Genomic DNA, 18,234 nt, shown 5'->3' on the forward strand with positions numbered 1-18,234 from the left:
TTCTTATTTTCAGGTGATTTTAAACTGATGAAGACATAGTTGTGAACATTATATATTTTTTCTGCTGAGAGGTGCCCCTAAATACTACACGCTGGACCTTTACAACAGTGTTTTTTATTGTGTGTTTTTATATGAAGAACCTCTTGATATTAAGGTTTATCAATGAACATTTACTGTAATGATGATGTGCTCCACAGGACCATATTTCTGCCAGCTGACAAATGCAGAACAGTGGATTCGACCACAAGCATGGTGCATCATCCTGGATTATCTTATTTAGTAAACTGCTAAATGCAGGGTAAATATCAGCATGCTGGAACATATGCTTGAGCACCGCACCACAGACAGCAGAGGCATACAGTTTGTCTAGACAGTGGGATTTAGACCACTAGGTTTACTGATCAAAGCAGCTTTTTTATATTTCTTTAAAGAAAAATGTTCCACCTTAGATTGAAAACAGCAGTCTAATTCTTTTCTTTTTCTCTCTCTCTTGTTTAAGCCAAAAAGCCAGCATCTACCCATCATCTCAAGTCATCAGTGCTGGACCTAGCACATTTGAAACCTGAGGCAAGCCCCCCACCCCACCCCCCCAAAAAAACACACAATAATACAAAAAGATAATACAAATAAGAAATACATACTGAGAAATACATATATAAAACAATAAGAGGATATGGTATGTGCAAATTTGTAAATGTGTACATTTCTGCTGCACCGTGGGTGGCTTTTGCCTTTCCATATTATCATATTCTAATGCTCTCTAAATACACTCCATTTCACCATTTTCCTTATGACTGTCCCTTACAAATGCTCTTTTTTTATTTTTTATTATATTAATTTCAGTGTCCCCTTCTGGTGGCACCTTAAAGCAAGATCCACTACTGCAAATCTTAAGCCCCTTTCTCACTGGACAAAAAAAAAATCCATTAACATCCTGGACGACAGCTGGGTGGACACCTGTATTTTAGCCCTTTTGCCAGAGCGATGCAATGACAAGTGGCCACAAAATACTGTTTGTCTCCATCCAAGCAGCGCTCGAACAAAATGTTGTCGGAACCAAGTGAGAGACTGAATAAGTTAGAGAAATAAAAAAGAAATAATCATCATAACATTTTCACTGACCTCCATGCTTCTTTCTACTATTTACTGACCTGTTTACCAGAGTCCAGGCTGTCTGTGACATCAAGTGTGACACACCAGAAGAAAAAAATCTACACAGAAAGGCATGACCGTGTACATGGCCTTGGTCTACTGACAAGGGGTAAGCACTCTATCACAAATTTTTTTCAGGTTTTGCGGCATTTAAAAAAAACGGACCCATGCTAATTTTATTGGGAAAAGTGTAATAGAAAAAAAATAGTTATTGCTCAGCTTCAGCCAAAAGTTTTTCTTTGAAAGCTTAGGTGTAAATATGCCTGAGAGAGAAATTAGTCAACCTGCTAAAATGTTCCTCTTTTATGTTAATGATCAAACATCAGACATACTGTAACAGATAAAACAACGAAACCTGACAAACTTCTAACCACAGTGACAGCCATAAAGTTTGTTTGCACACATATCCAGTCAGCCCCGAGGCAAAGAGGTGAGAGTCATGACAGCAAACATGTCTGAATGAGAAGGCTAAGAAACAAGAATGGGACGCTTAAGTGATGATAAACCAACCTGACAGTCAGAGGTGAGGAGATGATAGCCACAATGAAAAGTCATCCGTGCAGGGAGGCTAAAAGACGGAAATAGGAGGCTTTATTCTGACAATAAACTGAGTGAGTCAGAGAGGCAAGTAGACTAATCATACAATAGTAAAATAACTGAAAACTATTTCAGAGAGGAAACAGAGGTAGTTATAAGCGGGATGAGTCAGAGCTAATGAATGAAAAATAGCACATACCACAAAATACACAGACAGATGGAGGCGTAGAGGAGCTGATATCAAACCGAGGCCTCCCTGGCAGAGACATGAATAGCCATTTTGTGAAGGCATTAATACAACAGCACTGCTTCAGACATGAAAAACCTCTCAGATTATGATGGATTCTCTTTGATGTGCATGCATTCAAACTCGCATTTATTTCTACATGAATTGAACAGACTGTAACAGGGAATTACTGTCGCACAAGCATTCCACAAGTAAGATGAAATGGCCGGAAATGTATTTATTTATTCTCTTTATATTAATCGTAATTTACATACAATAATACACGCACTATTTGTCTGATAGAACATGTTTAGCATACTGCAGTTTGCCTCATAGGCAAATGTTAGCCTAATCTCTATAAACACATATCTACTCATGTATGCAGCCTGAGTGCTGATGGGTTCAGTCAAAAGTAAAGGCATCTGTAACATTTTGTTACAAACACCTGATGTGGGAATCAATAGTGTTTTGATTGAGATGTTGTTGTGAAAGTGAAGCTGGAGGATTGTGGCGGTATCCTTCCATCACGGCCGACACTGTCCAGCTCAGCAGGAGTCGGCCTCATAACTAAAAGCCAAACGATCAGTCTGCTTTCTATCAAAGAGTCCTTCACTCAGGCTCTGGATGCGAGGCTGAATAGCTAAATATAAATACCACTATTTCCTTCCAAGTTTACCTTCAGCCAAAACTGAATAGGTGTAGATTTTGAAGGAGACTCAAGGGACATGTTCCTCTCAATATGTCCCCCCTCAGTAAAAACATGAAAGTAAATGACTTTTATTGTGGCAAAATTAAAAACATTTATACCTTAAATTGGTGCAGAAAAGGCATAATTTTATAAATAAAAACTCACCAGAATGCAGAAATTAAAGTGTTTAATGCTCAAAATTTTCTGGCGGAGGACATCCAAACCACCCCATTCACATTCCCAACTTGTCAAATCCTGATGCTTTGTCAGTGTCAGCAATGGACATAGACGCACAGACACACCATTTGATGTGGTATTATATCAACGCTGTCTCATCCCAAATGCTTTGTTAGTGGACTTCCACGTCTACGTAATACGCTCTAGGTCTCCTTCTCCATCTGCTGTTGACATTATAGGAAGCCGCAACCAACGCCACAATGTCAATAGAAGCACATGGTGGGATTACAGTGCATGTGGTTATGTTTATGCAACAAAAGCACATGGGAATCAACTGGGATGTCATGCAGCACATGCCTAGCATTGGGTACAAAAAGGCAAAGATGGTTAGGCTTCAGCCAAAAAGGCACATACGTAGGTAGGCATAAAAAAAAAAAAAGGAGCACGTTCTGTCCGGCCATGTTCTCAACTGACGCTGCCAATTCGCGTATCATGCTGTCTGGTGGCGTTTCATAACATGGCAAACAGTTCTGTGCTGCCTTCTTAGCTGACGCCGCCGGCAGCAACTACTGTAATATAAAGAAAGTCTGTACAGGGCAAAGAAAAAGAAAAAAGAACCTGCTCTGTATTTCCAATATGAATTTTGAACCAAACCACGGTGGTTCTAAAACTAATCATATGCCTTTGTTGCAGAACCCTTTGAAAATAATCGTAAAAACAAAACTTTTTTTTACTTTGCCATTTCCTGAGAAACTACTTTGAAAAAACACATTTCACATCACAAGTGTAAATTGACAAGCCATGCCTGAATGTCCAAATCTGATCCAGGAGCTGTACTTAACATGTCATATTTAGATATGTATGACAAAGCAGCGGTAGCTTTTTGACAAGTTGGTATAAGAGCTTGTTGGCCAAAATCCTGGTTTCATATGTGTCCCCCTCAATGTTGATTTTAAAACTGCACCCTTGCTAATTTGTATTTGTATGGTATACACTAGTAGCTAACAGTTTGGGTGTGTAGGTTTTTGGGGTGCTTCTCTTTGTATGACATATTTCCAGCTTTGTTTGCATAAAAGTTTGCCCAGTATTTGTGTGAATAAGCGCTTGTGGAGGCTTTGTGAATAATTCAGAGGCATAATCGCCTCCAGTGTAAGCAGAGCTCGTAGCACGGCCTTTAGAGGTGTATCGATGTTTTATGACATGCTTTGAATCATCCCCCTCATCTCATCTACCCCTCATCCTGCAGCAGTGTGCTCACTCTCTCGCCCTGTCTATCCGCTGCATCCCCTGTGCACTCTCTCTCTCTCTGTCTTCTCTTCTTGTTCCTCTGCTATCTTTTCCCCCTCCCTTACTTTCTTGTACTACATGTACAAGTGTATGTGTGTGTATGTGTGTGTGTGTGTGTGTGTGTGTGTGTGTGTGTGTGTGTGTGTGTGTGTGTGTGCACGCACGCACGCGTATGGTCCCTGGCAATAATTCCCCAGCAGTGGAATTTAGATGCAGCACAGAGGAGCGGCTGGGCTTCCATGAATTATGAACATGATAGATATGAGGCTCTCCACCTAACATTACAAACCAGTACTTCCTACCCCTTGTCCTCCTTTCCTCTTATTGTTCTGCTGTTTCGACCTCTTGTCCCATTCCCTCCTCTCATTACCGTTTCCCCTACGTTTCCTCATGCTTACTCTTCTCATCACCTCCTCTTCCACCTCTCTCCTCATGTGCACTGTTTTCAAAATTCTGCTTCTTTAAGCCTTATATGAAACTTTCTTTTGATTGTCAACAGAGAAATATAAATAGGTATTTCAGAGTTTGAGTCTGATTTTCAAAAACAACTTGTCCACATTAGCTGGGAAAATGAGGTTGTTTACCTACTTATTTTTGTTTCTGTGTGCATTCTGTGCACAACAACACAAAAATACAGTTACCACAGTAGGACTTGAAATTGGCTTATGGGCATGTCACAAGTCCACACAAATTCAAATGGGTTTAGCTTTAAAGGTCCAGTGTAGGATTTACAGGGATACATTGGCAGAAATGGAATATATTATAAAAAGTATCTTTTCTTAATCACCTGAAAAGGTGAAAGTGATCTATTTAGTGTTTTTGCAAGTTTTCATCACCAGGTCTGTTTATTTTAGAGAGGACGAGACCTCTGCTGATGATTTGGCTTACAGAAAAAACCTCCTGAAGATCTGGATATTGAGTTATAAGAGAAAATTGGTGAGCACACATTAGCAGGTGCTGGGCTTGTGGCCTGTCACCGATGTGCTGAACAGCATGGGAGACATGTTTATTGTGATGTGAAACTGCTTTATTCAGTGTTTTTATCGGTTTTAATCACTGGGTCGGTTTGTTTTAGAAAGGAAGTGACCTCTGCAGATGATTCAGCTCTTGGTAAAAACCTCCTGAACAATGTCCACTGAAGGAATTCTAACTGAGAGAAGTTTTAGCTGATTGCAAGCTGTAAACCTCATAGCTAGATGCTGCTAAATAACACTAAATCTTACACACTGTTTCTTTAAAAAGACAGTTTATTCAACATCTTGGAAACAAGGACACCAAAAGAAAAACTTAACTCAAGATCAACTTAGCACCATTTTAAAGACAAAAAATTACACTCAACTGGTCGACATCAATGCTAAAAAAAATGCTAGTGAGTGGACCTAAATTTAAGATAACATAAAATCAAAATACAAATGAGAAATCAATAGAGGCTGAGAGCTAAACTATGCCATGTCACATTGGGAAAAGCACAAGTGTAAATAACACTAATGATGGCTGAATTTGTTTTAGCTGCATCAGTTTCAGGGTCTTGGTAATGCATGCTGGCCAACATTTATATCATAATGGCTGTGCTTTTTATACTATGACAAGTCAGACATATCAAATAACATATCCATGCACCTGCACACTTGACTTAAAATTGCATTTGTATAGAACATAAAGCAGTGTTTTGCATATAAAACAAAGACTGCTTCTAATTTCTGTAATTACACTGTGTTTTATTACAAAACATATGCAGAACATTGCTTGCCAATACTTTAGTCCTTTATTTTGGCATTCCTGAGACCCCTTACCACCAATATGGACATCACCCAGACTGCCAAAAATAAACACTGGCAGTCAGAGCTTTGAGAGGTTGGTCGCACATTAGGAAGAAGCACTTTCCTCCGACTATAGACAACAGTACAACCAGCATCACAAACAGACACTTACTCCCATTAACAACAACAGCAGCTGTTCTCTTTGCCGTGACAAAAATGTCCCTGTCATCGCTGCACTCACAAATGAAACATTATAACTTTGTGTCCATAATTAACAAAAGATGTATAGCAGCCATTCAGAAAATGCTTATTGCTTTGTCAGAGCTGTGGAGAGATAGCCATCCTCCACAGATCTCTCACACACACGAGTGCGTGCAGGAGCCATTACCGCCCAGTGTGTGTAATCTTGTGATTTCTAAAAGGAGAAAAGGCCGTGCCTCCTGTCTGAATTTTTCATTCCGGACCCTCTCTGTCTCTGTATAACAACTAATAAATAAGCAATGAATCCTGAGGACATAACGCAGAATGGACTCAATTTTATGTCCTCAATACCACCTCCCCCCCTGAATACACACTTTGTCTCACTCTCTTTTTTTCTCTATGAACTCTCTCTCTCTCTCTCTCTCTCTCTCTCTCTCTCTCTCAGTGTGTGTTTTGAGAGCTAAATCTTTTGCTGCATTCACTTCCTTTGCCCAGTGAACTCTACTGGCTCCAATATATGGTGGAAAAGTGTGCGTCTGTGTTTGTGGATTGAACGTGACCTTTTGCTTTTTTAATCCACCGCACCGATTTAGATTTAAAGCGGCTGGTGGCTTTGAATCAGTCTGAGAGGCACCTTGGTTGACGGGCAGTTCAGAGGGGCCTCGGTTTAGATTAGCACATGAATATATGCCACAACATCACTGTCAGATTATGCAATATTTTTCTCAGTCAACAAGTGAGTGGGTGTTTCAGACAGAGAGACAGAGAAAGGGAGAGGGAGAGAATCATTATGTTGTGAGAGGGAGTCAGCTGAGAAATGTGATAAAGGCAGAACAAAACTTAAAGTGGTACTTTTATGCCATCTGGTGGGCTAGTGGTTTTATTGGCACATGTAGCCAAACATTGGCACTGGTGGTTAATGAGCCAAACTAAATGTAATTTCAAAGCAGACAAACCCTCTCAGCGTCCATAAGTTAAGCTTTAAAGTGAACATCCTTACATCCAGTTATAAGTTATAAGACACACAGCCTTTGTGGTGTTTATGTTGTGTTGGCTTTGTAGGTGTTATGCACCTTTTTATGATTTGACGTGTCCTTGTGATTTTTTTTTTCTGTTTCTTTAAAGTCATTTTGTGTCTTTTTTTGGGTGTTTTGTGTGACTCTTTAATGACATTTTGTGCCTCATTGTGGTTGTTTTTCATCTTTTTGTAGTTATTTGGTTCTCTTTAAGTCATTTCGTGTCTCTTTGAGGTAATTTAGTATCTTTTTTGTTGTGTCCTGTCCCTTTGTAGTCATTTGTCTTTTTTTAAGTCATTTTGTGCATCACCAGGGTTTTTTGTCTGTTTGCAGTCATTTGTGTCTCTTTGATGTAATTTTGAGTCTTTTTTGTCATTTTGTGACCATTTTTTCTTATTTTGTGCCTGTTTTTTAGGCCATTTTGTGCCTCTTTTGTGGTTGGTTTGCCAGTTTTTGTTGTTATTTTGTGTCTCCTTGCTGTTCCTTTGCATCTCTTTCTGGTCATTTTGTGTATGTTCCTGTCTCTTCAGTACATGTTGATTTGAGCAAAATTTTGCATGTGAAGGCCAGGTAGCTTCTGACACTGAGCCCCTGAGCCAGTTCAGTAATCCATCCATGCCTACATGTCCAAACTGGAATAATCTAATAGGACCATGACCCTTGCTCAGGATGCATAACCTATATTGTAAATCTTGTTATCAGTGCATATATATTATTTATCTTGATGGTAATTTTTAACTTATCCCTTGAGCTCACGAATAACAAAATAATATAGTCTACAGAGGGACCTGTCAGTGTTAACGACACTGGTGTGTTGGGCTCTCTTACTTGTCATTTACGTGGATGACTCAAGGCAAAGGGATAGTGTCTCTTGATGGTGACATTTTAAACAAGAAATAGAATAAAATGAATTGATTAAATATCACTATTTTAAAACATTTGATTAAATTTCTTGATGGATGCATTTATTGCTTATAAATGGTGAAAATGTTTAAATCTGACAATAATTTCTTTTCACACAGTTTTTGGTTATGATAAATGGTGCCATCTTGGCAAAAAAAAAATCTTTTCATACGCACTTGTGGGTTTCGGGATTCTCAGGTTCTTATTATTTAGGCCTAAAATAAATACAAAGAGTGACAATTTAAGGTTGAATGTCCCTCTCCAAATCAAAAACATGACTCCCTCCACAGTGCTTAAAAAATATTTGTAGTGCCTCCCCCGTTTTGCACCATGCTCTCCCCTCTTATAAATAACAAACAGTCCCTACTTACTTTGCAGACATATTGAACTCTTAGTAGTTCATCTAAATTTTAGTTAATAATGAGTGCTGGGTACCTATTTCAGGCTACAAAAAAAAAAAAAAAAATGCAAATCTAGGTTGTTTATGGTGATAGTCTTTAATAGTTTGAAAATAGGCTCCTAAAATCGTGTCACTATTATAGACAGTATATTAAGAATAAAAAGAAAAATACAATAAAATAAAACATTTTTTCATACAATGGTCACAATGAAAATAGTCACGAGCAGAGCCCTTTATTCTAGTGCACTGGTCACGAGGCTCAGCTGTTACCAGGGTAACCAAATTATCCAAGTCCCGCCTCTCTGTTCCAAGAGCCAATCAGGTGTTAGTATGCGTCTACTAACCGTCAGCCGCGAATTGCAAACTTCCTTCTCACTTCTGTGTTGATTTGCCGTTTTTACAGCATTAAATCGACCATAACACTCGCATTTTCATAAAATTCAAGGCAGTATGAACATAGAGCAGTCGGCTGAGACCCACAGTAGTGTAAATACGTGTGCAGTTTCGACGCCGGAAGGGAACGATGTCAAGAAAGCAGCGCTGAAAAGGTAGCTTGTTAACAGTTAGCACTAATGCTAACTAGCTGCTAGCACCAAATAAATAATGTCAAATAATTTCAGGCAATACTGCTAAGCTAGTTGTAATTGCAAAAACGTGTTTATCATTGCCTTGTTCCATTGTCCTTCTGTGTCGCTGTGATATTGCCCCACGACCTTACTGAGACGGTATGTGCTGGACTGTAACGTTTACATTGTTGTGTCGCCATTGCTTATTTACAGAAAGGCCATCATTAAATGTTGCACACATGTCTATTTGACTGGGTTTTATGTGACATTGTGCTTAAACCAATGCCTTTTCTGTTCGCTGGCCGATGATCGCCGACAAGAAGTCAAGGTTTATCCTCTTCTTTATTGACCAGAAAATCAGCTATTTTTGTGATTTCCAAAATCTGTATTTTCACTCACATGAGGTTCTTCTGTGTATCCCAGTTAATCTCTCTTCAAAATTGCACTTTTAATTCATTTGTAAAATATACTAGCTTTTTGCAGACTTTGTCAAATGGAAATGGATTTCACAGTTTGTGACTAAAAACTAAATATGAAAAACTCCTTGGCAATGGCGATTATATTTATATTGCACATTGCAGTCCAAATAAATGTGTGCTTTACATAGAAATAAAACAGATAGAAGACCACGTGTAGAATAAACATATATAGGAATACACTATAATAATAATAATAAACTGTATATATTATTAAGCCCCTTTAAAAACAGGGTTTACAAAGTGCTTTGACTAAAGGCCAGACAAAAATTAAAGTAGTATTTCACAAAAGGCCTGAGGCAAAAAAAAAAAAAAAACATGTTGGAGAAACACACAAAGCAATGACAAATAGAGATGGAAGCAATTTAAAAACAAAACTCAAAGTAAAAACCCATACCAATAAAAGTAAATATAACTAAAATAATAAAAACAGAATATTAATAATAATTAAATGAAGCAGGATCAGAACAGAATAGAAGAATAAATTTAAATTAAAATAAATTAACGAAATTAGATGAGTGTGATCATTGGACATCAACATAATAACATAGAGAACACAAAAAAAAACACAATCGAAAGCGAGTGATGAGTTCACAAACACACAAAATGAGCCTGGGAGAAAGAAATATTCTTTATGCATGTTCTCATCAAGTGAAACACCCTTGTCTCTGTCTCCCTAGAACTCCATATTCAAAGTTTAAGCGAGTACACTCCAACTTCAAATCACCTGTAAGTGAACCTCCTCTCTGTCTGTAACACACACATAAAGTGCCACATATGTATCACAGGATGATTGTCTGTTTCGCATCCGACAGCTTCAAGTAAGTGAGAGTGCTAAAGTTAGCCCTGCAGAGGAGGTGGCAGAGCTGGAGAGAAGAAGAGAGCAGCTGGACGCAGAGATAGCACAGCTGGAGGCTGAGTGAGTACAGCTGTGTGTGTGTGTGTGTGTGTCTGTGTTTGTGTGTGTGTGTCGTTCTGTATTTCTGAGGTCCAACTTGAACTGTATAGGTTAAGATTTATTCATTTAGTGTTGATGATACAGTTTAGTGTTGGGGGTTAATGACTCAGTGGTGTCGATCCCCTCAAGTAATACCCTGAAATACCTATAATCAGAGTTCCTACAGATCCTTAGAAAGTCTTCAAAGGCATTGAATTTATTCATCTAAAGGTAAAAAATAATGGCTCTGCCATGGGAAGAGGGATTTTATTAATGTTTTTTTCAGATTTTGAATTGTAAAAATCTTAAAATAATTGGTAATATATATATGTTTTTTTTTTTTAATAATAATATTAATTTAAATTCCTGCTCTCAAACTCATCAACGGTGGAATTTTACATGCAGATTAAAGAAACACAAAATCGGCCAGAAAGGCCAGATATTTCGCATTTATACTTAAACTTGTTCTTTGTCTTTGTTGTTTTTCCAACATTTCGTAGATAATATAACTTTTTCAGTGGACTAAATACAATAAACATTTGGGCAAGATAAAATTGTCCTTTAATCTTGCTTATTAGAAAATTGGATAATTCTGAGTGGCATTAAGAAGGTTTTTAAAAGTCCTAAGTCTAATTTACCTTAAGCTGAAAAAACCCTGTATGATGGCTGTCTGTGTCCATGTGTGCTCCTCTTGCCTGCACATAGTTTAATCAGTTTTTTTTAAAGATGTTTGTATTTTTGTGTGTGTGCCTGTCCATGAGCATCTGCACATATTGGCTTTTTTATGTGAGACTTCTTGTGTGTGTGTTTCTCCAGAGGATGCAGAGTAGAGGAGCTGGAGCGTCATATTGACATGCTGCATGAATACAATGACATCAAAGACATTGGACAGTCACTCCTGGGTCGTATTGGTAAGAGAAATGCTCGTATAAACATTTCACTTCACTAGTTTTTAGTAGCATTTAAGTGCATGATTGTAGAATATACTTGTGCGGGTTTTTTTTCCTAATATTTATTCGTAGGCTCTCCACTCCAAAATAATGAGTGTTGAGAGATAACAGTGAACCAAAACTGTCAGCTGAATGAGTTGTCTGTCTGTCAGTGTTACTCATGTTTTACACCTCTCAGCTCCCTTATGATAAGAGAGTGTGAACCCAGAGCAGATTAGATGAGACAAGCAACAGTATGTCTTTTTCTGGTGTGATTTGGACCAAAGAAACCAAACTGCACAAAGGTGTGATCACAACTTTTAAAATTACTTAAAGTACCATAAGAAAGTAGACACCCTTGAAGCTACAGTTGGTCATTTTTATTGAGAAAAAAAATCATATTTGCTCAAACTGCCTCACACGGCACAACATTTGACAGATTAGCTGTAAAAAAACAAACAAATAAATAAAATATCTGCCTATGTTATTGCTTTGTAGCACATGTAATGGCATTGCTGCAGGTAAATGAAAACAACCAATTGGGGCCGAGGAGTCTCTACCGCCGCTGTCAATCACTGTTCCTGTTCTGCAGTCAAATTGTCAATCTAGGCAGCGCTGATCAAATATGAATCAAGATTCTGTTATTGTATTGTTGTTATAATTTTCAAAAACATTTTCTGGTGTACTTTTTAACTGTAACATGAGAAAGGTACTCTGGTTAACTATATCCAGATCACCAACTTTCTTATTTTACAGTCAAACAAAACACTAAAATATTTCTAAATTTCTAAACAAGAAATAGGCAATGCAGTAACAGAATCTTGATTCTTGTCTGTTCAGCGTTGCCTAGTTCGACTCCTCGGCTCTGATTGGTTGTTTTCTGTGCGCTGTAGATTCAAGCAAAGGCCATCAGAAGCAGGATGAAGAGGAGGAGGAACATTATTTTTTTCTATCTGTCTCATGTACTTCTTTCAGAATATACTGACCGTTTCAACAAATATGACAGTTATTTTCATAAAAGCTACCAACTGCAGCTTAATCAAAGATCATCAGATTTACCACTTTTCATACACAGTTGTTGTCACCGTCTAGTACCTTATTGTCAGTGTTAGGGAGTAACTAGTTACATATAATTAGTTTCATATATTTAAATCACAAAATAAATGTTATTGTAAACAGTTACTGAGAAGGAATATGTCATTAAATTGCAGTTGCTAATCAAAATATTGATTACAAAGAGGTTACTTCTGAGCATTTTATTTCAGTAAAAGGTTCATATGTACAATTCAACATTCATTTTGTTGCTTTACATCTTTTCGCCGTGCTGGAGTACCTTCTTTTGGCATGCTCTATTTCTGGACATTTTTCAGCTTTATTGCCCAGTTTTGAACATTTGTTAAAAAAGTAATCAAAACTCAGTCTTTTTTATTCATTACTTTGCTGAAGGAATTTAAATAGTGATATTGCATATTAATTGAAACAGGGTAACTTGTAATCTGTACCATAATACAAATTTCAAAAGTCACCCTCACAACACTGCTGATGGTATTTTGATGTCTAAAATATTTTAGCTTAATATGATGCCTGCAGAGAAACCGAATGGTAGTGAACTGAAGTGAAGCCATCCCCATCTATATGTGTGCTAACATTTACATTCACTTTATTTAAACATCAAGAGCATTCAAATTAGTTATTATCTGATTGGGCTTTGTAATTATCCTTTGTAGGAAAAGTTTTGTTGAGATTGAAGTTGTACAGTCGGCCACTAGATGGCAGCAGAGCAACATCTCCATTTCCCTGTCACTCCTGAATCAAAAGCCACCACACTGATTATGTTTGCATTTGGATTACAGTGGCCCTCCTATAAACGTCTATCCCATCTGATTAACACTTAACAAAAATGTCATTGGTTAAAGTATATATATATATAATATATATGTAATATATACATATATACATACATACATACACACAGACACACACACATACATACATATATGCATATGTATGTATACATACTTTTCTACATTACTACAATTTTCAGTTGTAGTAGTGACAATTTCAGTTGAGTAGCATCACATTGACCATGAGTGTTATCTTCTTGATCCTTTAACACTGACTTAAATTCCCCAGCTCAAATTCAAATTCAAATTCAAAAAACTTTATTTGTCCCCAGGGGGCAATTCAATTTTGGGTCCTTCTGTAAAATATTCAAAGAAGAGGGGGCAGCCCATCTAACTTTATTCACTGATTGGATAGTAGCACTAGTACATTTGCAGGCCATAGACCTATGACTGCCCTCTTTCAGAAAGATCAGAAAGTCTTGCTGCCATTTGCTTGTCCCTACAACTTCTGTCATAATTTTTGTGACACTGTAAAATACTTTGTTCATCTGGCTGAAAACATGCTGCAATGAGTTGTGTAAGTTTGTGTCTTTGACAAATAATTGCGTGCATGTTCCGCAACTGTATGAGCAAGCCTGGAGAAGTACACACCTTTCACACTGTTGGGAAGGTTTTGGTGAATCACAGCCAAATCACATTGTGGTCTGTGCTTAACATGTGTCATAACAAACGTGACTTTTTACCTACTTTTACATCCACATGCTTGAGTGTGTGTGTTTAGGGTCAAATAAAGTCTGGCCGTCCCCTGATTTACTTACCGACCATTGCGAAATATGTACACAGGAACAACCGAGATTGTTACTGTACACATTCCTCGAATTCTCTAATGTCACTTATTTTCTACTTTTGTGGTCGTCTGTTTAGAAAAGTGGGCAATTTTCTATTTTAAATATTTAGTGAAAAGCCTGCTATCTCTTTAAATCCTCTGTCAGTACAGTACAGTGGAGAGTCAGGATGATAATGACCTCTTAGTGAATGGAGGTGGCGTTTCCCCTCTGACACAATGGCAGTCTTTCACTTCACTTACACACACACACAGTTGCAATCTCTGTCTGTTGGGCAGGCACATGCATACACTCACACATGCTGTCAAATACAAACACATGGTATCATCCCCCCTTCCTGCTCTCTCTCTCTCTCTTTCTCTCAAACACACACACACACTTTCACAAAGAGTCTACACTTAAACACTGAGTTGCTGTTGTATGCTGAGGGAGGAGAGGGGTGGGTTGAAGAGAGAGAGAGGGGACAAGAGGAGATGCCCTGCAGTACCCTCTAAAGACAACTGTCCCTTTGTCTTGTACCATATCTGTCTCTTACTCAGGATTAAGGCCACTGTAAAGTATCTCAAGAAATGTCTTTTCTTTGCCCATATTGTCTTATAAATATTGATTTCTAGATGCATTAGCCTCACCCTCTGCATATAGTCTTATAAATGTTGACATTTTCATAAGTAAAGAGCTACTTATATAATCACAGAGTTTTCCTAATGAAACATTGCTCTGAAAAACAGTTTACAGTTTACCGTGTTGAAAAGAAATATATTGTGTGTATATATAGTTAAAGTATTAATTTTTTAATTCTTAGTTTTTATTGAAAGTTATTCCTGTCTGTCTTTGTATCAGATCCTTTCGTTTGACTGTACTTTCTTAACTGAATTGTCAGTGAGGGAAAACAGACCAAACAGGTACAGTTTTAAGAGGAATCTCATCGAAACCTTGAACTGTAACACAACGACCCCTTTGAGCGTTGGCCCGCAGGTACAAAGATGATTGACAAAACATCAACGAACCTCTCTCCAAAGCCCCAGGCCTTCAAATCTCCTTATTCCAACTGCACACCATGTACACACCCCTACCGAACAAATGGAATTTGCATAGGGTAAAAAAACAGTTGCACCACTTAAGGGTTGAGCTATCGGTTACTGTTTTTGAGGCTGGTAAGAGGAACAGGTAAAGATATGTATGAGGGGGAGGGACACAGTTATTTATAAAGACAAAATACCAAACAGTGCTTGCTTTCTTCTTCTCCAATGTGACATTTTGCTTGCTTTTATCTTGCTCCGCATCACTTCTTTTTTTTAATATTTTGTGTCTTTGACAGCTGGTCAAATAAAGTAAATCATGTTCAGAAATACTTTATTGATCCTCGGGGGGAGCATACATAAGCCCTTAGCTTAAAAAAAGCTGAAGCAGGGACCCGCTGTTACATAAAATTGCACTTGAGATAATCTCTGAATATTTTTGGTCTTCTCTTAATTGTGCTTGCCTGTGGCTGCCAAGTCAGCAGCAGTTGGAGCATTTCTAGATGCATTAGCCTCATCCTCTGCACTCTCGCTGGTGGATTGTGAATTGGACAGTGTGTCGGTCTCTTGCCTGAAACATTAAAATGATCCATTGTGGCTTATAAAATGTCCATACACTATGGCGAGTATTAGCAGTTAGGTCAATATTTTTTAAATGTACTTAAACTAGTTCACTTCATCATTATGGATAAGGGTGATTTACAGTCAGGTAGCTCACTGGTTGCACGGTTACCCATGAATCTGTGGGTAACATTTAGCCAGTCATTAATGTTTTCTACTGTAAAATAAAGTTTTTAAACTTTTGGAGGAAAAAAATTAGTGCAATAACTATGAGGACCCAGGGCATAGAGAATTACAAGAAAGTAGAAATAAGAAGTATGAAAATGAAAAGTATGTGTAAAAAAAAAAAAAAAAAAAGTGCTTTTTGCTACAATGTTTCATACTAGTATGTAAAATATAAAAAAACATAAAATACATAAATAAGCATGTAAAGCAAAAACATAAAAATATGTGAATTATTCTACATTGCAGTGTATGAAATTAGTATGCAAAGTTTTAGAAATCTGAAAACGTGTATTATGCTACATTGCAATGTATAAAGCTAGTATGGAAAGATTTAAAAGTTTAAAAATGTGTGTATCATTCTGCAATGTCCAACACAATATATGCGTGAATACAAATAAGAATTTGTGCATCATTTTTTAAAAAAGGCATCTGTGCTAGTAACAATACATTTTGACAGTCTGTGACATTATTTGTTTTATAGTAGATTTATAGACTACAGATTATTTCTTGGTTAATCTAAGATTTCTTTATTATTTTCAGCCGTGGTAAGATCCTGTCAGTGCAGCACATTTGCATGTGGTAGCGACAAATGCCACAGCTTTACAGCCTTGTACTAAATATAGGAAAACACACTACAAGCCAACTGCTCTGTGTATCAGGCTCAGCCCAGAACAGCACAGCACGGCTTAGTTCTTCATTATATAAAATAGGCAGAGATCGAGTTTGTGGGACTTATTTGACATATATTTTAAAAGGATATAAGAAATTGTGCAACTAAAATAAAGGTGAGCTGAGACAAGAGGTCTGTTTTATTTTTAAAAAACATGTAAAGCTACTGTATTCTGTCTTTTCACCAAATGCAGACCCTATGTTTAAAGTGAGTCGTTTGTGTGGTTCTGTAATCTCGGTCTGTTCAGTGTTTTGAGGATTGTTTGAAAAGTAGACCAGAGGGAGTTGACCCTGTAATCTGCTGAAGGGGCCTAACCCCTACTTTGCTATGTCTTGCAGCTGCTGTGAGGGGGACCACCACACGAGATCTCTACAGCCACTTTGGTCTGGAACTGGATGACTGAAGGAAAAAAATGAAATTAAAGTGGTGAGAGTGGTTCCTCAGCTGAAGGGGAGAGGGGCTTAAAGAGTAAAGACCAAAGAACTTTTAGATAGGAGGACGGATTTGGACTAAGATTTGACTGGAGGAAATGGGTTTACCTCCACCGCCTACTTCAGACGGAGCAGAGGTTTGACAGTTTTTTTGGTGATTTTGTTTTCACCTCTATACAGATAGAGATTTCAAAAGTAGGACTGAGCATGATAGGAGGAGAATCACGCGGGCCCTGCAGGCAGGCACGGCATTTAACAGGCCATCTACCCTAAATTGCTAACTTAAAGCTTTGTTTTGTTCGGACATTGAAGCTTGTGTAAATTTACGTTTAGATGAAGTTATGCGCAATGGCTGCATGAATGTAAATTACATTTCTGACTTAATTTACAGGGAAAAAAAAGGGAATGCTGGAGTTTTAACTTAAAGTGTAAAGTATAATGCACTAGCTCCTATCATAATGTGCCTTGTACGCTGACAAAAAAATGCAATAAATAAGGCACTCCAACCACCACAGACAGTGTGTTCCAATTTGCATTGTCACCTTTAAGTCCACTATCAAATCTAAACCATTGAAACTTTATTTGGCACACCTCCACAGAGAACAGAAAACATATTGATTTATAGATTGATTCGGGACCACATTTAACAACAGCAAAACTTTATCAAAACCTCTGTCACACAACTTGTGCAGTCTAATCCAAGTCTCATTTATCCAGTTGTATGCTCTAGAAGGCATATATATTTGCTTAAAAAACATTATATTGGAGTCTGACTTTTAAGAAAGTATAGATAAGTTTCACTTTCAGTTTAATAGTAAGGTTTTGGGAAAAATGCATGTGTCTGGAAAGTACTGATAAGATGACTGGATAAATGAGGCTTGTACTGAACTGTGTGACAGTTAAGATGTTTTGATAAAGTTTTGCTGCGGTTACAGTCCAATCAATCAATAAATTTGTATATTTGCCGTTTTCTGTAGAGGCAAATGAGAAAAAGTTTTCTTCATGATTTTAAGGTAACATGGCATGACTGATTTATATACAAATGGCCATTTTGTGAGACAAGCATTAGTAACATAAGTCAAAGTATTTAAATAGAATATTTAAATGGATATATTTAGTTTACTTCAATAGACTCCACTTAAATAACGGGCCTGTTTGCTGAATTTAACCCAAAATATAATGCATTTGCCAACACTCCCTTACAGTCATAGTGATCACCACCCACTTTTTGAAAAAAAATTTTAGTGGAGGGACGAAGGATATTAGGCAACTGTCACATTCATGTACAGTTTCCTGTCTGTCTTCATGGTACCAAGTACGAGTTTAACTAAAAAGAAAGGGTAGGGTACCTGTTTCCTGTATTTAGAAAGACAATTCCCAATGT

General features: G+C 37.5%; 2 protein-coding genes across 2 annotated transcripts in view; both read left to right on the forward strand.

Moving 5' to 3' along the window:
* Nucleotides 1-8,646: 8,646 nt before the first annotated feature.
* On the forward strand, nucleotides 8,647-17,444 carry swi5 (SWI5 homologous recombination repair protein). Its single transcript, XM_042509890.2, has 5 exons — nucleotides 8,647-8,895; nucleotides 10,070-10,118; nucleotides 10,205-10,308; nucleotides 11,143-11,237; nucleotides 16,758-17,444. Exons 1-5 carry the CDS (start codon nucleotides 8,798-8,800, stop codon nucleotides 16,820-16,822), a joined length of 411 nt encoding a protein of 136 aa, XP_042365824.2. The 5' UTR covers nucleotides 8,647-8,797; the 3' UTR covers nucleotides 16,823-17,444.
* Nucleotides 11,195-18,234, forward strand: part of slc27a4 (solute carrier family 27 member 4) — a 34,960-nt gene continuing 27,920 nt past the window's right edge. Inside the window, exons 1-2 of the mRNA XM_088070952.1 lie at nucleotides 11,195-11,237; nucleotides 16,758-16,845. Coding sequence (XP_087927078.1) covers nucleotides 16,832-16,845 — 14 coding nt within the window. The 5' untranslated portion in view covers nucleotides 11,195-11,237; nucleotides 16,758-16,831. The remainder of the gene's footprint in view (nucleotides 11,238-16,757; nucleotides 16,846-18,234) is intronic.

Source organism: Plectropomus leopardus, chromosome 20 (genome assembly GCF_026936395.1).
Source record: "Plectropomus leopardus strain MGB_pleo_1.0 chromosome 20, ASM2693639v1, whole genome shotgun sequence".
In the NCBI taxonomy this organism is placed as follows: Eukaryota; Metazoa; Chordata; class Actinopteri; order Perciformes; family Serranidae; genus Plectropomus; species Plectropomus leopardus.

What these genes read in the sequence shown, in the direction of transcription:
- swi5 (XM_042509890.2), top strand. Translation starts at nt 8,798, where the DNA reads ATGAACATAGAGCAGTCGGCTGAGACCCACAGTAGTGTAAATACGTGT. An exon ending in ACTCCAACTTCAAATCACCT is followed by an intron (nt 10,119 to 10,204) that starts GTAAGTGAACCT and finishes CGCATCCGACAG; the next exon opens with CTTCAAGTAAGTGAGAGTGC. An exon ending in ATAGCACAGCTGGAGGCTGA is followed by an intron (nt 10,309 to 11,142) that starts GTGAGTACAGCT and finishes GTGTTTCTCCAG; the next exon opens with AGGATGCAGAGTAGAGGAGC.